Genomic DNA, 27896 nt, shown 5'->3' with positions numbered 1-27896 from the left:
AGAATGGATTTGTATAAAAGTTTTAGTCTATTTTATTCATTTCGGACAGCTTGATTGTGTATTCATTGAGTCATCATGATTTTGTAATCTAGTCACACCTTTACATCAGCCTACCTGCGGCAAGGTGGTGCCTTCAGCGCTGAGTCGTGCGCATGCGCGTGTCCTCTTCATCAGTAGAGTAGGATATTATAAGGGCAGCCCGGGGAGCGGAGCGTGGTTCAGTCTACAGTATCTGGACCGGACCGAGGCGGGCAGGAAGCACACTCGCAAGGCGGAGGAGATGGAGGACAAAGAGAAAAAGAAGAAGGATAAAAACTCATCCAAGAGCGACAGAGTCACTCTGAAAAAAGAAATTGGACTTTTGAGCGCTTGCGCTATTATCATCGGTGAGTGTGTGACAGCTTTTGTCTTAAATCGTGTGTTCATGGAGAGCGGGGTCGATCCGGGAATCTGAGCTACAAGAGAAAACGTGTTTGAGCAGCCGGCTAGAAGAATTACTATTGTAACGTGGCGGGTGTGCAGTTGTACCTAGTTGTTAAAGTTACAATACCATGTCACACAGCAGGAGACAGTAACAGAATGGGTCCGTTTTTATTGGGATCCTGATGTACAGTGAGGACACTGTAGGGAAATGAATGTGACTTGTCGTTTAGAGATTGTTTAACAGATATTGGCACAAACCGCCAAAATACGCACAGATAGAGTCGTTTTTACGCGCGGATGCTCCGCGTCTGATGTCTCGGTCCAGTTTCAGGTTTTGTATGGAAACTGTTGCATCAGTCGCGATGGTCTGAATATGGACATGCCTACGTGGCTGGATCTCTTCATGTTGAACTTGAAAGGCATGCAGAGGCAAAATACAGCCTCCATATGGTTCTGTGGGACTGTTGAGCATTAACACAGTTACACTGCCAGGATCAGGGGCTCCATTTCCCCTGCATTTAACTGGGTAAAGCAAGGCATTAATGTTGTTCAAACCAAAAAATGCACTCTTCCTGCACATTAGAGAAATGCAGCTTTAGAGAGAGAAGGTCTACATGTAGGAAGTTGCGTTGTTACAAACGGTTTCCTGTACATTACCATGCGCTGAGCAGTGATGGAGTGTTACAGAACCACCTCATGTGCAGTGGTAACTCAACAGGTTGCAGTGCTATAATAATCTGACAGTCATGCAGAGGGTTCCCCAAGCACCACATCCAGCTGATAACCAGCCTATGGCCAGACTCTTTGGGGGTGAAGGGAGGACAGGCTAATGACTTCATGGAAATGAATGCTGTAATGAGGTCATGACTTTATTTTTGTGTGACACATTGTGTTCTTGGATTTGGTTTATTAGAGATGATTTAACATAACTATTTGTTATTGTACACTACAGATTGTTCACTTGCGTGTTTTAGAGTGCAGGCTAACACCTGTTTAGGGACTGAATTCAGCATTGTGTCATTTTCATTTCAGTTATTTTGCTTCCTCAAAACATTCTGGCTGATTACTCAAAATATATATCCATATTCACTTTTTGGTCACATTATTATTTGAAGTATGAGCATGCAGGATGAAAGGACAGGACATATGGAATTTGGAGGACTGGATAAATGACAGAGTGTATGGGTTTGCCCTGAATTCTTACATTCCTCACTAATTGCTTTTAACTCTGAAGTTACAATTTAAAATCATCCTGGAGTACAGTATGCCTGTGGTTTTCCAGCTTTCATTTATCAGCCTCAGTGAATGACCTACTATATATGTGGCTATACAACAGGGGTAGTAGAGTCATAAAACAGACGTTAACTGGCTGTCTTTGGTGCCAGCTACATGTCATAGGGCATGAGGAATGTGCCAGTGAAAACATGCAGCACTGCCATGACTCCCATAACTCCCAAGTGTATGTCTGCCGGCGAGATCACCAAATGATAAGGTCCTACAGGACACCACGAGTAAGCGGACCGCTCATGGTAAAAGGGATTGTGGAATGAACCAAGATGACTGGAGGTTTTAGACAGATGTCAGACATTATAGCCTGTTTAACTGTAATTTCCACAGCAGTTTTTTTTTTACAATGTAAATTACCCCCTGTGTCTGCAGCTCACAGATCCTTATGTTTTACAGTATAAATTTATGATATAAAAGTGGAAAAATGGAAAAGTATGTCACTGAGCAAACTAGTACAGACCTCCCAGAACAAATAAGAGAGGCAGTTGTATCATTAAAGCAACAAACTGGTGGAAAATGAAGAACAATCTGTGATGTGTGAAGTGTATTAAAAAAGGAAGTGCTGTTATCATTTTAAGAGCTTATCTTTACAACCACAGTCCCGCCTATGGCGCTTTGATAGAGACTGATATTGTCCCAGTTAATTCTTATTCTTTGGCTCGCCTGCCTCAAATATTTTGTTCATTTGGCAAGCAGTAGCTGCACAAATCCTTCGCTAAACTTTCAAAGTACACCCACAGTTCTGACTATGCTTTACAGTATGTCAGAGAGCCTTAAGGGTTATACACTTGGTCTAATTTAATATTGCTGGTGTGAAATGAGTGCTCAGATCAGTCAGGTTGATACTGACCACTTGCCAAGTCTTTTCTGTGAAGCACAGATGGAGTGAAGCCTGTGCAGTCAGTACACACATACGACTTGAGTCATGCTACTACCCACCAGATACAGCCTACTCACATATCCAACACCCCACTCCAGGGGGGTGGACTATTGACTGCTGCCTATCTGCGTGCAACTACTACTGCTAACATGTAGGGCTAGAAAGTAAACCAAATGTATCAGGTGACAGATGATACTAATCTATGACCAAACTGAATATAACACATTTAAAAATGACAGTGACATCTAGGTTAATCAATGTTCCCACATTTTACAAGCCCAGTCTCGATTCCAGCGAGCACCTGCACATTGTTTTCCCTCAGGACAAGTCTGTTAACGTCACTCTGTGTGTCATGCTTGTCAATACTAGTGGGACAGATATGCCTGTTAGTACTGGTAGGACATATTTATGAAGAGAGAGAAAGACTGCATGACTGTCAGTACATTTTCTCACAGAAGCTTACAGATTAAAATTAGAGTGTTTTTTTTTGTTTCATACAGGAGGGTGTTCGGGGATTTCCTCAGTCTTTGCCATGATTTAAATAAATTGGAGGTTAATCTGAGGAGACATTTTCACAACAGCGCTCAGCTATAGTGCAGTGCGGGGGGGCTGAGAGGGTCAGTAGGACTCTGATTCACGCTTTCAGCCTGCAATGCCAAACTTTATGACATAACAAACACAATGCAGGCATTATATAACGACTCTGCATCTCTCCACGGCCTCCACAATCAAATCTGACAGTGATAAATGCACCGTTCGGACCTCTCTTTTCCCTTTGCATCATTAGGGAGCATTCAGAGCTGCTCTGACGGGGAAACTGCGATGGCGTGCCTCACTGGGTTTTCACAGTTAAAATGTTTACAGTGGAGTGGACAGAGTCATATTTTTTCGGGAGGACTCCTCTTGTCCCAAAGTTCTCTAAAGAGAAGGAAAACAAGGACAGCAGTGCAAAACATGCTTTGCTTGGACAGCTGCTGTTTGGTTACTTTCTTGTGCTTGTTAGTTTTAGTTTTTTTTTGTTTTGTTTTTGTTTTTTCATTTCGTAGGGGGGTTATACTTATTAGTGCCAGGCTGGATTTCAACTCATGACATGGTGGCGTATTAACATGTGCCTTAGCCAACCGAGCCACCAGGGGACTTCTGTTTATCACTGTTTGTGGTGCAGCTGAGCCAGGACCTCAATGAGCCATATTTCCACTACTCCATGAGGCCAAACTGGATTAACCAGTTTTTCTATCGGATATTAACTGTTGTTGTGTCATTACATGTCTGGGACAGGTGTTGCCTCAATCTGCTCTGTTGTTTGCTGTCGAAAATAAATGATACAAGCAGCCTAGCTAGTTAAACAAAAATAATTCTGCTGCAGCTGTACTGATGGGTTCCTTCCACAACTAGGATTGCCCTCTGAAAGTCAGACATTTGAATCATCAGTCGGAGACCCCTCAGTCGACTGATTGCTTCAAGTCAAGCGGTCAGGTTTTTTTGGCCAGTCAGTGTGCATTGTAGTGGAGACCTTTTGGTCAATGGATGTTGCACATTTCAGCGTAGTTAGCTTGTTTGGCAAATTCTGTGATTGTAACTGCCACACTGAACGCCCCACTAAACCCCATTCAAACTCTCAAACTTATGGAAAGAAAAGGACAGAATTGTGGTATTGAATAGCCAAATCTGATTCAACTGGCTTAATCCTGATTCGGGTACAGCCCTATCCACAACTGTTGATATGCAACAGTTGTGGATAGGGCTGTACCCGAATCCAACACAGTCTTACAGAACTATGTGAAATAGACACAACCTCTTGACAACACACAACTTGTTAGTTCAGAAAAGATGGTGGTTTTGGTTCAAATAACTACTGTTGATTGCATAACTAGGGTCACTTTTGGTTTCACGCGGGACATGAACAATGGTCTCCTGGTTAAAAGTGTTTTTTTTGACCCATTCACCAAACCTTTTGCCTGCCCTATGCTGACTTTCCTCACTTTTTATACTTACGTCCTGTATCCAACACAACAAAAGATCCCTGCTGACTTTTCTTTGAGATTGTTTTTGCTGCCAGCACATAATTTTAACACATTTCGTGCCAACCCCAACATACTGTTCATGTCCATTTCACGTATTTATAAGAGTTGGGGCTAATATTTCTTAGATCACTGTGCAGCTTTTTCCACTTTACCATTTGGGCTTTTTTCCCTGACGAAAATGTAGGCCACATTACAAAAGAAAAAAATCCAAAGCAGTGGACTTTAACCTTTTTTTTTTTTTTTACTAAAATTAGCACATTTATGCAGGTTGTTTAAATACAGAAAAACCTGCTAAAAATAGGCAACAGCTTTTCCCATTGCCAGTAGATGAGTATAATTTCCTGTTTTTTATCTGGTGTGTCATGTTTTACATTACGTACGCAATATTAGGAAGCACCGTGGAGTTCACCGAAAATGTTGTGGCGGCTATTTCTTTTTTCTTTGTTCTTTTTAATTTTTCGGTCTTTCTGTCAAACATGGTGCTGACTAATTTGGAACAACTTCTGAGCACTGCTAGGATGGAGACAGATGGAATATATGACTGAGATGACAGAGTCCCAGAGGTTACCGGTGGTCATGCCAGAAAAGGGGAGAAAATTAGTGTGTGAAAATTAGTGTGGTGTCATGTTTCCATCACTGCTGATTGGAGCTGAAGCTGATAAAGACCTGTGGCTACTGAAGCGTCATTTCTCCTGGAAATGAATGCTGATTGTAACTTTACCCACAAAAGACAAAAGCCAGGTGTTAGTGGGTGTCAATGTTTATTGTTTTGTCCAGTGGGAATGGGGCTCTAGTGTATAACTGACAACATTGACAGACATGACGGTTTGTTAAAATTCAACTGCCCCTGTGATTTAAATGTAAAAAGCTGATCACATGGCACTAGTTTTTATTATTAACCTGTATTTATATTTGTGCTGTCAGGCGACTAAACAAGCTTAAACAATGATTGATGGTTTCAGTGCAGCAGTCCAAGAATCATTAAATAATTAGACATAAATGTCTTTTTTTGTCTCTTTTTTTCTGGTCTGATTTACGAGATAATTCACTATTTAATAGTCATGCTATCATCTGACAGCAAAGAAAAAAATAAGTCAACACATCACTGAAGAGACAGAACAGAGCTTTGACCTGCTGAGACTATGTTGATGTCAAGGGCATAGGTAGGGGACGTGTCCCTAACAATATTTTGCGAGGACAGAATTGTCACTACCAATATTTGGGTGAATTCATTTGCATTGTCTTCATTCTAACAGTTCTGTGCATGAAAATAGGGGGCAAATTGCATCTTGTATTGATCACGAAGGAACAGTGCATTATATTATTCAGTATGAGACGTTATGATTCATTCTCATTCAATTACACGACTATTACAACTTTTTTCTCAAAATAGTATAAATGTATTCTCGACCTCTCAGGGAACACAGATATCTGGGATATGTTCTAAATGTGCAGAAAGTGTTGAACAAAAATAAACTAATGTCAACATGTGTGTTGAGTCTGCAGAGATAAGATTTAATGAGAAAAGTTGGTCTACAGGAGAATAAATATTTGAAAGCAATACACAATGCCTGAGAGCCTTGCTGCATTATATTCCATTACAGTCTGTTCTGAATTGTCACATATCGCCTGAACTTTGTCTTTTTCTTTACGTAAAAAAGGGACACATGAGCGTCTGTGGCTCAGGAGGTACAGTGGGTCATCCACTAGTCGGAAGATCAGTGGCTCAATCCCCAGTTCCTCCAGCCACATGTCACTGTATCCTTAGGCAAGATACTGAACCCCAATTTGCTCCCAATGGCCGTGAATGTCTAAAAACTGAGTAGCAGGTGGTACTTTGTACTGTAGCCTCAGCCACCAGTGTGTGACTGTGTTTGTGAATGGTGAATGTGACTCATGGTGTAAAAGTGTGTTGAGTGGTCAAAAGACTAGAAAGGCACTATACAAGTGCAGGACCATTTACCATTTATCATAAATAAAGACATATACCTCCATAAACTTATGCCAAAAACTTCATCAGAAGTAGGAATTTAAGTGTTTTATGCTCAAAATTTGCATGAGGAGGTTCCCCGGATCCACCCCTCAACTGCCACCAGTGTTGAAATTAAACCTATGCCCTTGGCTGACATATGCAGTTGTGAAAACATCTCCACATCCAACTACACTCATTTCCAAATGATGTCTACGACACCAAAGAGAGGGGAGACAAAGAGAATTTTGGGTCTTACTAAAGTCCTTATACTTGCACTCTTTTTCTTTTCTTCTGTAATCCAAAATTTAGCATGAAATTTGCAATACCTACTGTTAGGGTGCTTTGACCTCTGACCCTGGACCTCTTGACTTGGTTGATACAAATCAACCAAATACTTCAAATACACAATATAATAGTCCAAAAACTAAGCCAGATCAAAAACAGTTTCACTGCACACCAAAAGACAGACACAATGTTAATGATGGAGGTGCAGTATTTTGTCGTTTAATGACTCACAGGTCATTATATGAGACAACAGGCAGTTGAGACCTTCTCTGGTTGGACTGTTTAAACAAGGCTCTTGGGACTATTTGGCAGCTGTTTTGTTTTTCTTCGTCAAACCAGGTTTTGTTTTCAGCCTTTGAGTTTGTTGTTTGTCAGCAGCTCATTCCCACTGCTTTGCACTGCGCTCATATGGTGCATACTGCTGTTATTGGGATGGTGTTGTTGTGGAAGCATAGCGCTCACCCTCCAGTTTCCTCCAGTCAACACAGTTAGCTGTCAGTACTTTTGCCATTGTTTAACAAGGCTTGCTCAGCAACCTCCATGTAGACAACCGGGTCCAGACAACTCGCATGGAGAAACTGTAAGAGTAATTTTAGGTCTATCTTACAAAACAGGTTTTAATCCCAGTATGACTTCTGAGTTAATATACGTTGTTTGACAAGCCTCCTTAATCTTTGTTTTTTTTCTCTCAAGGTAACATCATTGGCTCTGGGATATTCATCTCACCTAAAGGAGTGTTGGAGCATGCAGGCTCAGTGGGGCTGTCACTCATCGTCTGGGTATGTGGAGGGGGGATCTGTGCCCTCGGGTCCATGTGCTATGCTGAACTGGGTGTCACCATCCCAAAGTCTGGAGGAGACTATTCATACGTGACGGAAATCTTTGGAGGGCTAGTTGGGTAAGTACTGTTGTTGTTTTTATCTGGTTATCCTTTTTTAAAACTCTGCTGGTTCTGAGCTACAACAGCAGTTTCTACTACAGCGAATTCTTATATCGACTGTGTTGGTCTCCAGCAGTCGTACTCACTTGGTAAGGATTATACTGCAACAGTCCAGGATCTGTACACGAGGGTTGGTTTAGAAATACTGCCTGTCTGGAACCAATCAGCTCTGAGAGTCTTGTGACTTTCATGATGTCATGTGACATGTCATCTGATCACAGAACAGTATTGTAAGACTGAGAAGGTCAAATGTGCATTGCAGTGTGAAGCGTGTGGAGGCATTCAGTTCTGTGTGGCTCGTTCATGTGAACATGATGAAAATAAAATAATGAAAAATCATATAAAATAAAGGTCAAAGCTCACAGTAAGATAAGGCATACTGTATTCTGGTTTCAGTGAGTTTCCACCTGCTAGTGCTTTTTTCACTGTCTCCTTCTCATGTCTGAGTGCCAGTCTCTTGTAAGTGATGCCAATGCCTTCGAGCAAGTCACTACCAACCCCATCTGCTGTGGTAGAGCTGCATAGAAACCATCAGCAGAAAACTGTAGTTGAGCTGAGCAGCTCTTGGTATAAGAGAGACTGTGACATGAAAGACAGCAGGAGAGGGCTGTTTTACTCATATATGAAAATCCTGTGTGTTTTGTCTCTTCGTCCTCTAGCTTCCTGTTGTTATGGAGTGCTGTCCTCATCATGTATCCAACCACGCTGGCTGTCATTGCTCTCACCTTCTCCAATTACGTCTTGCAGCCAGCCTTCCAGAACTGCCTGCCTCCGTACATCGCCACCAGACTCCTCGCCACCATCTGTATCTGTGAGTCACGCACACAGCCAAAAGCCTTCTGAAAGTCCAGTTGATTTTCAGTCATGATTCATGAGTTCTTCTTAGTCTATTTTTGGATCTTTGCTGTGATGTTTCCAAACTGTGCCTCCAGACTCTTAGATCTGTGTCCTCTAATTTTCTATCGATGCGGCTTGGGTTTCTATAGGTAGCGCTTTTCTTTCTGATCAGCCAGGGTAACTACTGCTGCAAGTCTTCACCACACAGTTCCTCCACTGATCCCAGATAAGCTGAAACATTAAGTCCTGTGCAGTGGAGCTTTCCAGGGCAAAGGCTGGACACTGGATGCTTCTTTTCATTAAATTTAACGTCCGATGCCAGAGTCAGAATTTTAAGTAGCAAACCTTGGCAGGATTCCTTCCTTGTGAGGTTTCTGAAATGCAGTCAGTCATCTTGTGCCACATCAAAATAGCAGCACTCTCTGTAAACTACATGCAGCAATATATGTTAAATTCTTCAAAACACCTTTAGGTTTCATTTGAATTCTTCCATGTCAGGAAATTTTTGAAAGGAGAAGAGCGTTGCCACTGCAATGCACAGGGCATATACAGCCTGACAGCTAGAAATGTATGACCTTTCACTTCAGGAACACAGCAAACAGCAAATGTACAGGCACAACAAACAGTGTCAGAGATTATTTAATAACTCACTGATGTCTAAACAAAGATCAGTAAGGCTCTAATGAATTCTAAATTGTAAAGGGCAATCCACTTTATTTGGCCCAGACAGTACACGTAGTGACTCTGTTAGTATCTTCACATCTACATCATTGTTGTTAATGGGTAGGGCACTTTTGGTTGATATATGGGGAACTGCCCATTAGTTTGACAGCCCGTTGGTTCGACATCCTATTGTTCCGACCATATTAAACTCATTGTTCCAAAGTCCGTTCCGAAATCATCATGATGCCCTGTGGTTAAGGTCTGGTTAGGTTTAGGCACAAAAACCACTTGGTTAGGGTCAGGAAAAGATCATGGTGTGGGTTAAACTGAAAAAGAAAGTGACAAACACATAAGCCGTGAGCCTGCTCCGCCTCAAGCCAGTCGCGGCCCACCATACGCCCGCCGTGAGCCGTTCAGCACCGCGGACAGTCGGACTAATGGGATGTCGAACCAATGACATGGACCCGATATATGTATGTTACATTTATATGGTACAATTACATTTTGTGTGGTAGGACTTGAGTTTCAGCTCACTGAAGAGCAAATAACCATGTCCTAAATAGCTGTCTTGCAGAAAAAGCTCGACATTTTTTGGAAAAATCAGTACCATTTTTATGGTAACCCAGCTGTCCATCCAGGTAACGGTTAGCTTAGCTCAACATAGCATAGTATTTTTGTGCACATCCTGCTCCAATGCATGCACTACTTTTTCACATACTTGGAATGACATGAAAAATGATTAAACCAAAAAAAGTTTTGAGAGTGAGGAAGCTATAAATTACCATCAGTAGAAGAAAATAACACCTAGAATGACAGGTGTGGGTTTCTCTGTCTGAGGTCTTTCTCAACCCACATTAGAAAAATGTCTGTGAAACCATCATCAGACCTTGAGTTATGTGAGGGACCCATGACTTTAGTCAGTGAGGCAAAGGAAGTGTTACTGATTTGCCGTACTTCTTCATATCATATAAATGAATGCCTAAAGTTATTTATTTTACAACCACTTGATATTACTTTTATTACAGAGGTCTGCTGCTAAATTTGGCATTATGTGTAACTTAACTCCAGTTTAATACATCAGCAGTTTAAAAAATGTGTAAACTGCGTCGTTAAGGCAGACAAGCGGGGCATTAGTTGGAAAACAAATGGAGCTGTAATTAATACTGAAATTTGTTAGTCCTAAGAAATCATAAGTCATTTTTTAAAGGGGCAAATGTTCACCATAAGCTAGCTCTGGCTCCGTTAAATTTAACAATATGCTAACGGAGCAAGGCAAGCTAACTGCTATCGTGCTTGGGTTAAAAAGGAAAACAACAATGCTTTGAGACGGCTGTCAGAGATGGCAGAGGTATGATCACGTTACACTGTATGAGGTGGTGTGTTCCACGTTTTATTTCCCCATCACTCTAGGAAAGAGGGTTAGTGTACGTTAGCTAACAATAACCTTTGGAAAATGCCGGTTCTGGTTCAGCACCGCAAGCAGCTCCTGTAATTCACACAAGGTATCATGGAGGCTAGGAATAAGGTAGATACATACAGGATGTGGTTACGTATAGTACGGCCTGTTCGGGTATAAAGTGGTGAGTGAAATGTATTGCACATTTTGTATTTATTTTCTATTATATTATTAATATCATAATTCATGTTCATTACATGAAAGAGGACATGCATAAACACATATATACAATTCTTTTAGGACCTCAGAGAGGACTTTGGAAACAGCACTATTTAGGATTTAAATGATAACCCAAAAACAACAACACAGATTTTTGATTGAATGTTGACTGATGAGAGGATCAGAGGCTTTGCTCAGCCTCTCAAAACTGACAAGTTGGTTGTTGTTGTTGACCAGGTTTGTCAGGTTGATTGGCTCAAGAAAGTTTGAGTAAACAGAGGAGGAGATGTGGATGACTTGTGGCTGATTTGACTGGAAAAAGCGCATTAGGCATCTTATAAATCAGTTTCAGAGGATCCCATTGGTGTACTGATACTGCGACTGGCTGCATTCCTGTTGGCTGCTTGCTGCCACCCAGGTCTTCTCTCTCTACCATCATAACATGTTGGTTCACAGTATCACACTTCAGTTGCTTTAGACATCCAGGTCATCTGACGGTGACAGTGACAGAGGTAAACGTCAGACCACCTTCCTTTCCTATATTAACCCCATGAGCATCTGATCTTAGAGGAAAGGTCAGAGCACATTAAAGAAATACTGAGTATTGAATGATGGTAGATTAAAAATAGGTGCTAGGAAAACAAACAACAAACAAGCAGTCCCTGTCCAGACGGACTGTCCATCCAGCAGGATAAACCTGAGCACCCAGTGACCAACATGTTAGCAGTGAGTGCTTAACTGGTGGGAATAGCTGTGTGAATGTAAAGCAAGGGAAAAGAAAAATTACAAAGAGTAAAAAAAAACAAAACTCTGCAAACCTAACCCAGCTACTTTGATCCCATGCCTTGAAGATATTTTGATACTGTGATCGTTCACAGTGTGCTGACGGCTGTCATTGTCATTTGATGATTCCTTATGAAGTGATGTGCTCTATTTTACAGCCTCTAATCTGAGCAGTGCCTTCCCTTGAAATGCTGTACAGTACAGCAATCTGTATTAAAATAGCCGGTGGCAAAAGCAGACTGTGCATGTATCTGGTCAACAAGCCAGCCAGTTTGGTCTTGTCTGAACTGGATGGAGAAACCGGGGAATGACGAGAGAGGGCTGTGCATCTGTGCCTGCGAGCGTGTGCACGTGTTGGACTGGAGTTAGCGTTTATAGAGCACACCAGTGGATTGCCACTATTTTTGGCGACAGAATGCTACAACTGCAGTTAGGCCAGGGGCCCCCTCTGTGTGTGAGTGTTTTAATGTATTCTTCTTTTGAGTGTGGTACGAGTGTGTGTATGTGCGTGTGTGTCAGTATCAGTGTCAGACTATATAATGGTGCCAGCCTTTGTGGACGCCGCTAATGAGAGGGTGTGGCTACGCCATTGTGCATTGTTTCACAGTAGTTACCGTGATGCTCCTGTCACTGAGCACCATGGAAACAGGAAATGGGCAGGACACCTTGCACATCAAGGAAGGGAGATCCCATTGGCCAGCTGACTTTCTGGATGGCCGTTTGATGTTCCTATTGGCTCCTTGACACTGTCTCTGTCCTCCTCTCTGGTCCTCAGTACAGATTATCATCTATCTGTAATCAGCAGTTATATAAGCGTCAATCCCTATGTCTGACACTTTATCAGCAACTTGTGAGCACGAAGAGTGTCAACTCATAATAGATTGAGGACATTCATCTGAAGCCTACAAGAGTCTTGGATGAAAGAGAATTAATGAAACCAATTAATGGTTTGATAAGTATTTTCCCTACAGCTCCATCAGCCTCAAACACCAACAGCAGATGTGTGGAAGGACATGTCACTCCTCTAAAACTGGTGGTTTAAATCTGTGATTTTCAGAGTAAGGTCTGTGGCACTCCGCTAGAGGGTCCCTTAAAAGTTTTCAGATTCATTCAGATAAAAAAATACATTTAGATTGTGTTATAAGATAATGAGACTTAACTCATATAAACTTACATCAAAAATGTATATAACAAAGGTAAAGTCAAAACAATACAGAAAATTAAATAAAACTGAATTAAAATGTGGACAGGAGCAACATCATCCTAGAATGTGCACAGTCACATTAGTTGGAGTGGCTCATAAATCCATCTATTTATCTATTTTCTATTTATTTGTATATGTCTTCACACTGGCGAAAGCCGTGGCCAGAGGCATTATCTTTTTGGGTTGTCCATACGTATGTACGTCCCATTCTCGTGAGCATGATATCTCAAGAATACCCTCAGGGAATTTCTTCGAATGTGGCACAAATGTCCACTTGAGGCCCGTTTCCACTGAAGAAGTTCCTGGTACTATTTGGGGGGCAGGATCAACTACAGGAACGTCCTCTCGTTCGGCCCTCTCAACTGCCGTGTCTCCACTGAGAGAGCAGAGTCGGTGACATCATAATGTTGTGCAAAAAAACACTTATTATTATTCACCGTCATAACTCAGGACAGAGCTCAGACATTTGGTCGGCTACTGAATTAGTGACACTTATTATTGCCATCTACAGCTTTTACGGAGAGGAGAGGATGGGTTGGAGGACGGGTCGCTATTTTCATTCAAAGGTCACACATTATTTTAGTCTTTGGCTTACACAGCTCTGTATACATTGAGTCACTTTGTAGTAGAGTTCATCATAAATGCACTTCTCATCAAGTTCAGGACCATAAACTGAACCACGGAGGGGAAAAACCTGTTAGGTTGCTCATAATCAGACCAAAGGAAATTAACAAATTGGATCTCAGTTTTAAATAACTTAAGGAAAGAAAAAGTGGAAGTATTGTCTGTCAGGGATAAATGCTAACATTTTCTAGCGTTTGGTGTACAGTATTTGTCTGAAGCACTCAGCGAGATCGACTGGATTAAATGTTGTTCTGCTCTGCTGAGTGTTACTGAGGTCCCTGTTATGTCAACTGAACTTTTCTTAGTGAAGGATTTATGACTGTGAATCAGCCAAGACATGTGTCCTCCCTCCTTCCTACCCTGCAGAGTGTACTGCATGAGAGGCACAGTTGACCCAGGTGTGTGTGTGAGTGTGTGTGTGTGTGTGTGTGTGTGTGTGTATGTGGGGGTGAAAACCAGACAGGTCCAGTTGGGGTTGGTAGTGTTCCTCTAAGAATAGGAGCACTGGGCAGCCAACAGGAGCACAGTCATGTGCCTAGCTCTCCCATTTCAGGCAGTTTACTTGTCACACCACTGTATTTTGTCAAATATTGATCACTTTTACTAGATAGAAATCCCCAATCTGCAAATGAATGATTATGAATAATTTCAAATCTTACTCAACAATCACTAGAAATCAAATGATATTTTTCTTTTGGAAACATTAAAGATACACCCTGATTCTCTCTTAGTTTTACTGAGGAGAAACAGCAATAGCAGAGTCTGTTGTTCATTCCAGCGCAGCAGGGAGTCAGTTGTCAACACTTGTGTGTGCCACATCAGTGTGGTGGTGCAACAGCAGTAGAAACAGAAGGAGCAGTATGTTTCAGTCAATGAGATGTTGAATCCTGCCAACTGGTTATGATGGATGACTTTGACATATGCCACAAAATATGCCTGAGAAATTACACCAGTGTTTAAATAAAAATAGAAATTCATTCATTTCGTTTCATTAGGAAAAAAAATGTTTAGAATTTTTACATTGAATTACCTTATGCTAAAAACTAAATGTTAATGCCTTTCAAAATCAGTTATAGGCCAAGCGTAGATACAAACGATTAAAGCAGTGCAGGCTAAGAATAAATACAGACGTCATGCACAAATTACACTCAATGTGGTTGAGTGATTTCCATTTAATGATATCAGTTCCAGACTTCCACAGATTTACTGGCCATGCTGGAGTTGTTAGATTGAGTGCAGCATGAAGCTACTTTAGAGTTGATTGGGGGATCATGGTTAGTCAGCAGACTACCAGCAACAAATGCTCTGCAGATGAACAAGTCACAGTGGTTCAAAGAAAAAGAAGAAAAATGAGTCTGAGGATGAAGAGATCTTCACATCATGCACACATTGGTCCTTCTCTCCCATCTCTGTTCTATTAAGAAAATAAAACATAAACGCTATCTGTTCACCTGTTATGAATAGAATCATTAGCCTAATGCATCAAATATGAACAGACAAAAGAGTGAATACAATGAAATGTAAATACACCATGGGAACAAGAAACGTACCAATAAAAACAAAGAATGTCATCATGAGAGCAACAGAGTAGAAACTAGAATTACTAAAATGTGGATGCTTCACACGCAGAAGATCTTCACGACAGCTTCAAGGTGGACACCCAAGATTAGTGTCACCAGTTCAGTGTCTGTGTCTGACCAAATGCCTCCCCTTCTGACCTGAGTTTTTTTTTTTTTTTTGCAGAAAATGATGAGGTCACAATGAAGCTGACCTTTGATCTTTCAGATATAAGATGTCATCATTTCATCCTTTGAGGCATTTGTGTACAATGATTTTGTTCAGTGAACATTAATTATACTGTACGTCTAGCTAGCGTCTAGAACGAAATTGTGTTTCCCTGGTCACAGTCTAAAACAAACAAAAGAACAAACAAATGATCTTGACCACCAAATTGGCCACCAAATTTTTGAGTCCCTTGAGTCCAAGTGGATGTTTGTACCAAATTTAAAGAAATTCCTTCCAGGCCTTCCTGAGATATTGCGTTCACGGGAATAAGACAACTGAAATATAATGCAGCATGTCTGTTCCTGCCATACAGGAAAGCTGGATTTAATTTTCCACTGTTGCAGCAACTGATTTTAATTCATGCCTGAGAGGAAAATTGCACAAATGAGCCAACAAATCAAAGGACTGTTAGTCCAACTAAGGTGTATTTGTTCAGTGTCTTCATGATGATTTTTTTCCTCTAAGGATGGAAGAATGGAGATGAGAGGTAGAAGGTATGGTATAGGTGATTCATTTATTCATTCAAAAGTCTGTTATTTGCACTGTACATCAAAACCAACGAGAGGGATTTCTGTGAAAAACAAACAAACAAAAATAAACCCTGTGGGTACAGAGGTAATTGTTTGCTTCTTCAAAACCAATCTAACCTTCACCAGGTAACATATAACTATGTGCTTCGCCATCGATCAGTAACCGTCTGTGTGTCGCCCTCTTCGCCAGAAGAAGAGTTTACGTCTGAATGGAAGCGAAATAAAGACAAATTAACAGCGATGGCTGGGTGCAGCCTCCCTTTATCTACCTCTACACTACATCACAGACTGCACTATGTTGGTTGTCAACGTGTCTGCGTGTATTTCATCCAGAGTTACTGCTGTAGATTTACTGTAGTCTGGAGGGATTCTGGTGTCAGATACCTTGCGGTGAACAGACAGGACTGCGGGGTTATTTCCAGTTCAGAGACTCCTGTGACCAGATCCTGGACCAAGAGGAGGCGTTCCTGAGGTTAAAGCCCCCTGATAAATCTGCACCAAGTTGGGATCAGAATCCATTAAGAGTAAAAGCAGTAATTAGTTTAGTATTCTAGTGCTGAGGTCGCCTTCAATAGGAGCTGTGATGGCAGGACACAGATTTACCTGCGCTGTCGCATTCAAAGCCTGCTGGCACCTCCTTCCTGTCAGGGTTAACACAGAGGGAAGCAGGAGGAGGAGGTGGTGGTGGTAGTGGGGGGGTTTCACAGGAACACAGGAGCGGAAATGCATGCAACACCCTGAGGGTAACTGACTATAAAACACAGCGGTGTTGTAGGGGAGAGAAAGCTCTGCCCGGTGCCACCAAAACCTTCTGCCAAACATTCACACGTGTGTGTATGTGTGTGTGCCCGCGCCAGCGGAAGCAGTTTGTTCAGAATTCTGTGGTGGGAGGGGAACCTTGCCCTGGTGATGGATGACATGGTCGATAACACCCTTCACCTATATTTGCTCATGCGCACACTCACACACATACTTTTGTGCCACTCCTACAAGAGTGTGTGTTTGTGTATAAACACGAGGATTTAGCAAGATTAAATTAAATAAATCGATGTAGGAAGCGACAGGAGCAAAGATGCAGAAAAGAAAGATGGAGTGTCAATGTACACCCTGTCGCCTGAACCGCTTCATAGTCTCTAGCTCTCAATTTGATGTGCCACACTGTTCTGAGTGCACGTGAAACACAAGCAATGGTCAGTGAGTGGATGAAGGCTAAAGGCCTTCACATACTCTGCAAGAACAGAGAAATTTGTTCTCTCTCGAAAAGAATGATGTCTTTATTTTCTCACAGCCCTGGTTTGGGAGTTCTTGCAGCTTGTTCTCACCACATCATCTGGGCAGAGCTTTTTTCTTGTGTGGTGTCCGAGAAATGTTGTGTGATTGGGCAGAAATTTGAAGTGGGCATGGTTGATGCGGAAAACCAAGACACTGTGCTCGTCCTGCTCAACTCTGGTTGTACTAAGTGGTCGAACATGCCACCTATGTTCACTCCTTTTTTCCACCTCCTCGGCAATGGCCAATAGTAACAAATCTTCCTCCTCCTCTGCTTCAAACATGTCCCCCCCCCCCCTCCATCAACTCAAAAACTGCCATCTCCGCCATTGTTGTTGTTCTGTCAGATTCCCCCAATGCTTAGCCCATGTGACGTATGCGGCATGGCCTATGAGGACTTCCCAGGAGTTCTGCACTGGAGTTTCTTGTGAAGTATGAAATGTCCTGGCCAGAACGAACTTTGTTCTTGTTCTTGCCACCTCGAGAAAAAGTATAAATTTGGAGTATGGAGTATGTACAGGGCTTAAGGTAGGGGGGCATACAAATTCTGCCACTGTTTCCTGTTGATATGGTACAGTACATCATTGAGAAGACAAATATAAAGTGTGTATGCGAATAGTGCAATGATAAATGTGCAATAATAGAAAAATATATTTAGACTATTTATATTGTTGTATATTGCATGTTTTATTGCACTACATGTGTGTCATTACTCTCTAAGTTTGTACCTTGTCTTGTTTTTTATTCTGTACCTGTTTTTATGCTTCCAATGCTGGTGATAGCCGTGGCCAGAGGGATTACGTTTTCAGGTTGTCTATCTGTACGATTGTATATCTCAAGAGCTCCTTGATGGAATTTCTTCAAATTTGGCACAAATGTCCTCTTGAACTCAAGGTTGAACTGACTAGAATTTGGTGGTCAAAAGTCAAGGTCAGTATGACCTCAAAAAACATGTTTTTGGCCACAATTCAAGAATTTGTATGCTAATTATGGCATAATTTCACACAAATGCCTATTAGAATAAAATTATAAAGCCGTGACATTTTATATCCTCAAGGTCCAAAGTCAACTTCACTGTGGCATCATAATGTTCTTTTGTGGCCATTATTCAACACCAATAACTCAGGAACACATAGACAGACCAAGCGGCAACCTCCAAGGCTGAAAAATGAAGCCAATTGCAGAAGTGCCAAAAACTGCAGCTCATCAAATGGCCACTTGAGGCTGGCTCCAAAACAGAGTAAAAAATAGATGGTAACGGCCTTAATGCTAAACTCGGTGGCTGGCATCACAGTAGCAACGTCTCTTATTTTATACAGTCTATGAGGGAGAGATTTGACCATATACTGAATTGGTGACACCAATCTTGGGTGGCCATCTTGAAACTGTGGTGATTTCATAGCTCTTCTGTGCTGCTGGGTTTAAGATGTATGTAAAGCATCCATGTTTTAGACATGTAGCTTCTTTGCAGCAAGATTTGAAGTACTGTCTACTGTCATGGCTACATATGACTCTGGACAGACATGGATGTACTCTGTAACTTGACTTTTTTTCACAGGCATACAACCGCAAGGTGGCAATTCTTGTTATAGCTTGTTGTTCGCGCCTATGTCCATTTGTTCTTTCTTTTGTTTTGCACCGTGACCAGGGAAACACAATTTTGTTCCTCTATGTACTGTTTATAGAAGTCAAAGTCAAAGTCAAAGTCCATTTATTTGTCTCCCTTGGGAGAAATTTGGATTGGAGACAGGGTACTGCTGCTTTAAACAACAAAAAACATACAACTGGTAACCAGATAGGGACCAATGTGCAAAAGATATTTGCTCATCTGAGCTGTGCAATTTGCCATGCCTTCACGTTGAGTGAGGTGCTGGTACAAATTAGAGTGCTGGTACATATTAAAATGCTGGTACATATTAAGGTCCTGGTACATATTAAAGTGCTGGTTCCCAACAAGGTGCTAGTACACATAAGGGTGCTAATACACCATACACAGAAATTAGTACACATTAAGGTGCTAATACACCATATGCAGTACACAGTACACAATACCTGCTTACATTTGCTCATTAATGAGCTTGACTGTCAACGGGACAAAGGAATGTTTGTACCAGTTGTGTTTACATAAGGGAACCCTGTACCTTCTCCCTGAGTGCATTTGTGAGTATTCTTTAAACAGAACATGAGAACTGTCATTTAAAATATTTTTTGCCTGAGTGATGATGGCCTGATTGAACAGTTCCTGAGGGTTAAGGGGAGGTTGACCCATAATCTTACCCGCTACTCTGACCAGGTTGAGAATATGAGTTTTTGATTTGACATTTAGGTTCCCAAACCAGCTGGTGATACCGTACCGTACAATGGACTCTATCGTTGCTCTATAGAAGATTAGCATTATGTTTTTGCAGACACCAAACAACCGTAGTCTACACAGAAAATGGAGGCGCTGATGAATTCTGGTACAGACAGTGGCTACCTGTGTCTGCCAGCTCAGGTCACTATCAATATGAATGCCTAGGTACTTGAAAGAAGTCACCTGATTAATGTTATTACCATGTATGGTCACAGGGCTTTGATCACAACATAAACAGTATATACCTAGACGTACAGTATAATTAATGTTCACTGAACAAAGCCTTGTATGCATCCACACACGGATCACTTTTAAATCAGGATTAATCAGAGAACTTTATCATCATGAGTACTTTCAATTGGTTGTAGAAATGTTACATTTAGAAAGCCATGTGTTTTTAGACTGAGCTGACATAAGAAGAATCTTCTCTTCACAGTGTTTCATGTTTATTATGCTGATACCTTGATGTGTAAACTAGAATTACCGCCTCACGGTTGAATGCCTCCACCCAACCAGTCAAGTTGCACTTTACATCCATGTCTGTCCAGACTCATATGTGGCCATGACAGGAGACAATGCTGTGATAAAATCAGCACATTTTCATGGTGAACACCCAAGATTAGTGTCACCAATTTAGCATCTGACCAAATGTCTCCCCTTCTGTTCCTGAGATAGAGTGTTGAATAATACCCAAGAAGTGTTTTATTATAAAGCAGCTCAGGCAGCCCAACTCGAGTCTGCTGCTACCCTCATGATAACATATTCTTCTCACTGCAGCACATACCTTACATACCTAACTCTACCTAACACAGCCACCCACAGAATAGACTCTGCTGAGCTGAGCTTGAATGTTTCCTTGTGGAAAGAGACGAGGTCAGAGCCTAGACGGCAAACATTAATACTGTACATGCTCTATATTTACGCCTGAGTTGGCTGACTGAATTACAGTTATAGTACATTGTTTGTCAGACTCATGTGTGGTATGATGCGTACAGGACTGCACAACTTGAAACTTTAAAAAGAAAAGTACATCTACACAAAAGTCTTGTTTTCCCTCTCTGTCTTTCCCTCTCTGTGCTGTCCACCCGACTCACACTTCCTACTGGGTCTACCTCTCACTTGCAAGCCTGCACTTGAGTTTGAGGGCAGCTGGAGAGCCACTTGCTCAAAGTGGCTCACTTGGAATGTGGCCAGCCCTTGTAATGGTGGCACTTGCAAAAACACGTAAAACTGAGGGTCAGTGTCAAGGTCAATGGCTCAGGGAGTAAGGGCACACACACACACAGTCAATGCCAGGAGGAAACGGGAAGTAGGAAGTGTTTTAATTCCATACACTGCTGTCTGTTTTTACCTCTGCGTGCTGACAAGAGGAATGTGGATTCATGGGGAGGGTGATTACGTACAGACCTTAAGCTTTAACCTAAATATGAAAGAGGCAGCAGAATACATACAGTCCAAGCATCCAGCTGGTGAATATCCATGCTGCTTTTCCATCAAGGTTATGATTTAGTGGAGGTTATTAATATACTGGGGAGGGATACTAATTCATTACACTGGGCTGTGTGAAACTCTGCATTTATGAGGCAAAGCCTGTCAGAAACATGACACTTTTAAATTATTTTAAGTGTATTTGTGTGTTGTGTGTTTCCGCAGTGTTCCTGACCTGGGTGAACTGCTCCAGTGTGCGCTGGGCAACAAGGATCCAGGATGTTTTCACTGTAGGAAAACTCCTCGCTTTGGTACTCATCATAGTGGTCGGACTCATCCAAATCTTTAGAGGTAAACATATACATATACTCTGTGTATTTAGATTGATCACTGATTTTATCCACAGTACGAAACAGAATAATTAAAATGACAAATACTGACAAAGCAAAGAAAAACTATTTAAAAAAAGAACAAGGCAAATTAAATATACCACCTAAATTTTCAACAACAGAACAGGATAATGACAACTTTCATTTTTACGGTAATGTGCAAAATAACAGCAGGAGAGCTCACCGAGACAGAAAATGAGATATAACTTATGAAAAACAAACATCTTAAATAGATCGAACTATGATCATTTTAAACTCTGAGCAAGGCATAGCCTGAGTGGTGCTTATGAGAATATTTGAAATGAATTTGGGTGCAGAACGACACATTCAGATTGAAAAAATACATTTAAAAAAAGCTAAACAAACAAAAAACAGTTAAAAGATAAATGAAGGAGTCAACTGTACAAACTGTGCTGGCAGAGAAGATGTCATGTTTTAAAATTATTATACTGTTGATTAACCTTGATTGATTAACCTTTAAACTGTCTGTCTGTGTGGAACCATGAACCAACAGTATTTTGGTTTGATTGTTTCTAATGAGGTCATTTGGGAAGGAAACTGCTGCCAGACTGTAAATTCTGTCACAGCAGATTATAATGTGTTGACACTGCTGACCCCTGGTGCACATAACTAGATATAACATGGATGTAGAAACAATAGTGAAAATTGAGGAAAAATACATTTAGAAAGTGACTTCACAGGTAAAAATAAGAAATAAAATTGTGACCGGTAAAAAACAATGAAGTTGTTTTCCAGTGAAAAGCATTAGGACGTCATTTAGTTCTTTAAACAGTTTAAATATTTTATTTTAACTGTTAAAAAAAATTTAACTATGGATTTTCTAATATGATCCTTTCCTCTCATCTTCTCCAGGTCACTATGACGCCCTGCGGCCCAGTGTGGCCTTTGAATTCAGCCAGGACCCCTCAGTGGGACAGATAGCGCTGGCCTTCCTTCAGGCCTCCTTTGCCTACAGCGGCTGGAATTTCCTCAACTATGTCACAGAGGAGGTCGTGGAGCCACGAAAGTACGGCACGCACATTCACAGATAGTATTTCATATCTCTACATGTTTTCCTATAAACAATAGAAGACACAATATTGATCTTAATGGTTACACTTGCACCTTTACAGTGGAATATAACATACAGTTCAGTCCCTTTGTTCAGAACTGCATTATAGAGTTATATTTTTACATAATGTCTGGACCAACATTTGATTGTTAGCCATTGCTTATATCATTATTTTTATTAGGAACCTGCCCCGTGCCATCTATATTTCCATCCCACTGGTGACCCTTGTCTACACTATGACCAACATTGCCTACTTCTCCTCCATGACCCCTGAGGAGCTGCTGGCCTCCAATGCTGTGGCAGTGGTGAGCAGCTCTCTTTCTCCATGATTGTGTGTTTCCTACAGCAACTAATAGGAGCTTATATACTGTTTAACGAGACAAAGGACTGAGTCTCAGTAGTCTTGAAACTGTAAGTCTGCTGAAGCTCAGAATCCTAACACGAGACAGACCTTAACCAACCAATTATTCAATCAGTCAACAAGATTAAAGTGTTTTTTCATGATCTCTGAGGTGAAACTGGGAAACATTCATGAGTTCAGTTTGAAACCAGTGTTCTTTGATCATCTTGAATTAAACGCAGTGTCCTAGGGTGTTAAATGAAAAGGTAGTCTTTTTGTTTTCTGTTTTGGATCTTTGTTGTTTTTAACCTCTGTGAGGCACTTTGTGTTACTGTTGTATGAAAAGTGCCATATAAATAAAGTTGATTTGATTTGATTTGATTAGAAGCTGTAAATAAAAAAATGACCTTAAGAGACTAAAAACAGCAGATTCTGTCTTGTACATGCAAGCTTTTTATGTGTAGCCACACAGTCTGATAAACAAGAGCTATGCAAGGTGTTGCAAATTGCATCTTCCAATGAAATGAATCAATGAATGCATTGCTGTTTGGGACTAAATGAATAATGAATAAAAGTTAATAATGTGACCCATCACATGTTGTTCCAGACATTTGGGGAAAAGCTGCTGGGGATGTTTTCCTGGGTCATGCCGATCTCTGTAGCACTGTCCACCTTTGGAGGAATCAACGGATATCTGTTCACCTCCTCCAGGTAGAAAACATATCTTGCTTTGCTGCACACCACAGGCTGAAACTTCATTTTAATGTCCTTTTATGATTGGATAATATGTCGTAAGAATAAGAACAATGGTGTCAAGAGTTACTCGTAACAAGTGTAGTAGACCTGAACATAAATGCAGACGAATAATGTCTGTCTCTATATTTGTAGGCTGTGTTTCTCAGGAGCCAGAGAGGGTCACCTGCCGTATCTGCTGGCAATGATCCACCTTAAAAACTGCACTCCAATCCCCGCCCTGCTGGTTTGTGTGAGTGCTCCTCTCACAGTTTTGTCTTCTTTGACTAGCTTCACAGGGATGCACAAACAAAGTGGTCATCCACAGAAATTATTTTTTAATATTAATATGAAGCAATTTGTCAATAGCTGTTTTCATAGATTTGTGTCCCTTGACCTTATCTTCATCTCCCACAGTGCATTGCCACTATAGTCATCCTGTGCATTGGAGAGACACACAACCTGATCAACTATGTGTCCTTTATCAACTATCTGTCCTATGGTGTAACCATTGCTGGCCTCCTCTACCTCCGCAAGAAGAGACCCCACCTGGCCAGACCCATCAAGGTACAGAAACCTGAGAACCACACATTCACTGTGGGAACTCATTTTATTTTATGAATGGTCTCGTTGAAGACATAACATAGCTCCCAGTTTGCTTTACATTACCTACCAGTGACCTCTGTGCCAAAGCACTTTGGCTACTGCTCAAATACCAACTTTCCAGCTTATCATTTGAAACTGTGAAATGTTAGGAATATGAAAATTTTACAAAATAACAGCAGAACACAACGAGGAATTGAGGAAATTGGAAATGTCACAACAGTGTAAGCTAAAATGTTTATAGAGATTTTTTTTAAGTTAGCCTATAAGTTATTGCAGTCAGAAAAAATGAGGCCACAAAAACAAAGTGACAACAATTGCATGTTCTCTATATTTTTCAAACGAGCGTTGCGTACAGTAATTAAGCTATATAAATGACAGTACTACAGAGCTTGGGGCAGTTGTTGAATTATTAATAATTACTGAATTGGCAACAAACATGAAGCTTACCTTCACATTAATTTCATAATATTTAAAAAAAAAAAAAAAAAAGTAGGAGTACGTGGAGGGTAATTTTTTTGGCAGCATTTAATGTCATAGTTGATGCTAACAACTGACAAGGAAAACGTTAGCTTAATTTGGTTTCTCGTGAACTAGCTAGGAGATGTCACTGACAGGTGTATCAGCTGTATCCAATAAACGTTGATAATGTTTAACGTTACTGGCCAAACTAAACTAATTAAACTTAGCAGTTGTTTGGAAATGTTCACTAATCTTGCTCTACTAGTCAGCAGCACCTGGCTCAAAAAGTAGCTGTTGCAACCTAGCTAACTACTAGCCAGTGCCTGTAATGTTGCCACTGTGCATTTGAAGTTCTGTAGCTTCAAATGTTTTTTTTTTTGTTGTTGTTGTCACAAATAAAAAGAAAGCACCACAGCTTCATTAGACTTCTTCTACTCATTACTAGTAGTAATACTTAATATTTTTAAGCTTCTCACTGTAGTTTAGCTGCGGTTTGTGTTGTCATGCTAACGTTACTTTAGCAGCCACATTGGGGAGATGTTAAGATAATTTATGACATAGAGTGCCCCAGGAATGATGTTTTTCGGTAGGCTGACGTGAAAGATAGCATTACACTGGTTCTCTCGTCAAAAAGCCATTGGATTTTGGATTATTGCTATAAATTTTGATTATTGAAGCCTAAATGCAATCGCCAGCTGTAAAATGCTAACATTGAGCTGTAAACTAATGTTAACTATACTACGGACGCCTGACCTAATTTCACCACTATAACAAGACTGTAAAGCCATGTCGGCGTGATGATATGATATGTCTCATTTAGCCACTTGTTAGAAATTGTCTTTTTAAAGACACACAGAAGCTTCAAAGTTCATGAGCGGTGTATTAACTGAAATATTTTATGTTGTAGAACAAAATGTGAACGTCTCTTAAGCTTGTGTTAACCACAGACATTATTTCAGGCATCTAACCAAAAACCATTAAAAAATCCATTGACTTGGAGCTGGGAGAACCAGGAGTGCAAACAATGTTAGCTCGTTTTCCAGTTTTAGGACTCATTCCTGGGGCACTCTTTTGGCTGGGGATGGGTATGAATCATATATGGGCGCCCCCTGGTGTCGGAAAGGTGAATTACATGATATGTGTTTCATCTCAAAGGATTAAATATAGCAGTTGCTGTACCATGGCAACAAAGGGAAGAGAAAGTCTTCAGGATTGTGTGTATTTTCGTCTTGTGCAGGTAAGCTTGTTGATCCCCATCACCTACTTGATATTCTGGGCTGTGCTGCTGTGCTTCAGTCTGTACTCTGAACCAGTGGTTTGTGGTCTGGGAATGGTCATCATGCTGACTGGAGTCCCTGTATACTTTGTGGGTGTTCACTGGAAGGACAAACCCAAATGGGTCTACAGGGTAGTCGGTGAGTTGGTCCATGCCACTGTGCAGTACATATTCAATTTTTTTTAAATGAATAGATATGTTAGACATTCCTATAATTAAACCCCCTCCTGTTGTCTTTTGCTTTGCAGAAAGAGTCACATACATGGGCCAGAAAGTGTGTTATGTGGTGTTTCCTCAGGAAGACCCTTCAGAGACTGAACCCCTCACTGCCTCCAAAGCCATTGACTGAGCAGTGCAGTCAAACCAGGAATTCATTTTTTACATCAGCACCTGTACTTCCAGTTTTTGCATTACAGTTTTTTACATTGGTCAGTTTGTGGATGGTGAAGAGATGGTTTCGTCCGTGCTCTTGCACAGGTGCTGCCTGAGTGGGGCTGCGATGAAGCTCCACAGTTAAAGATGCAGATGGTTACACTTAGGGCATTGGCATGTTAAACCCTAAAGCTGTTTTTATTTGTTGGGTGGTACTGTTCCTCCGTTCTCCTCACCAGTATACCAAGTTTCTTCTTTCATACCAATCTTTATCTCATCTTCTCTCCTCTGCTCACTCAAACAACCTCCATCTGTCATCTTCTGCTTCACTTCCAAGATATTCTTCTTTTATGACTTAAACTAAATCCTTGAGCTAATGTGCCTTATGAAATCTATGTGTTGGTATAGTGTGTTGGTTTGTGCGGGTATTTTGATTGTGTGATAACTTTTTTGAGGTAAATATGCAAGCAGTTTCTGCACCCTAGCAATACTTCTCTATTACAGCTGCTACCCTCAGCTCCATTTTCACTAATTATTCACATAATGTTTACTGTTTATCAACTGGGGATGAGTATTTCTCTGTCTGTATCTGCCAAGCTACAGTATCTGGCCATTCTTTTAACTTTACACCCCCATTCTGTTTTTATAATATCACTACTTTCTCCTGAGAGATACTCTTGGTGCCTTCATGTTATTACTGGAGAGATTATCTACACAGCACTCATCGTTCCCAGCAATATTTACAGCTTAGGAGAAACAGGAGGATGATGGGAAGTTTGTGGCTGTCAGCTGGACAAATGGCCTCCTCGCTCAGAAATGAATAAGCTGCGTCATTACAACACATGTCGACAGGCTGTTTTGCTTTTGAAATGTCCATATCTTTGGGAATGCCACTGTGAACTCTTTCAAGGTGCTTGACCTGCCAAGACAGTTATTAGATTTCAGATTTCTCACCTGATGTTATGATACAGTGCTTACCATTAACATGTTGGATAACATAACCAGAACCCATGTTGATGTATAGATGTTTATTTGTGCATGAGCCTGCTCCCACTTCCACAAAGACACATCATCACAACAATTACCACAGGCCCACTGACTTTCTAAAGATCGACTGACTTATTATGGTACTGTTGACATTCTATAGTTGAATTGACTTATGACCTTATGGACTTCCTGTGGTTCTGTTTACTCAAAATACTTATCTTGGTCACAATGACATTCTAAGTTGCCCCCAAATTCTTATGGTCACAGCGATGTCCGTACTGGAGTTGTGATACCACCCGTGCTTCAGGTGGTATTGGTGTTTACATGTATTTAAGTAATCTGTTATAGCACTTGTGTATGAGCTGTTTATGTTGTACATACAACAGGAACATATGAGAGTTTGGGCCAGAGGCCTTTTTAACATGATGTAAACCAGCAGGTTGGAACTTGAACTGAACATTCGGTCCTTTTCCAGGCCATCAAATTTCCCCCTGCTTCAAATCCACGAAGAGGCACACTTCAGACAACGTCTGTCGGCCACGTCCAGGCGCTGTTAGCTCAGTTGAGATCTGTAAATACTCTGTAAAGAAAAACAAACTGTTACAAGCGCCAGGGACTCTACAAAGATCACATTCCTCAGACATGTGATACATTTGCATACTGTACAATTGATGGGTGCACCTATATGTTTTGTAAAAGAGTGTGAAGTTGTACAAGAATAACAATGTAATTACTTATTAAATATAGCAACTTCTAAAATG

The 27896-nt window shown here is 41.0% G+C and overlaps 1 protein-coding gene across 1 annotated transcript; it reads left to right on the top strand.

The window, feature by feature from the left end:
* The first annotated feature begins 187 nt into the window (after positions 1–187).
* slc7a10a (solute carrier family 7 member 10a) lies at positions 188–27896 on the top strand. The gene is made up of 11 exons (XM_049602382.1): positions 188–386; positions 7565–7769; positions 8471–8622; positions 21128–21253; positions 22165–22318; positions 22545–22668; positions 23311–23414; positions 23592–23688; positions 23853–24002; positions 25738–25915; positions 26025–27896. Exons 1-11 carry the CDS (start codon positions 281–283, stop codon positions 26123–26125), a joined length of 1497 nt encoding a protein of 498 aa, XP_049458339.1. The 5' UTR covers positions 188–280; the 3' UTR covers positions 26126–27896.

Source organism: Epinephelus fuscoguttatus, linkage group LG2 (genome assembly GCF_011397635.1).
Source record: "Epinephelus fuscoguttatus linkage group LG2, E.fuscoguttatus.final_Chr_v1".
Taxonomy (NCBI): Eukaryota; Metazoa; Chordata; class Actinopteri; order Perciformes; family Serranidae; genus Epinephelus; species Epinephelus fuscoguttatus.
This window is presented reverse-complemented; position numbering and strand designations above follow the sequence as displayed.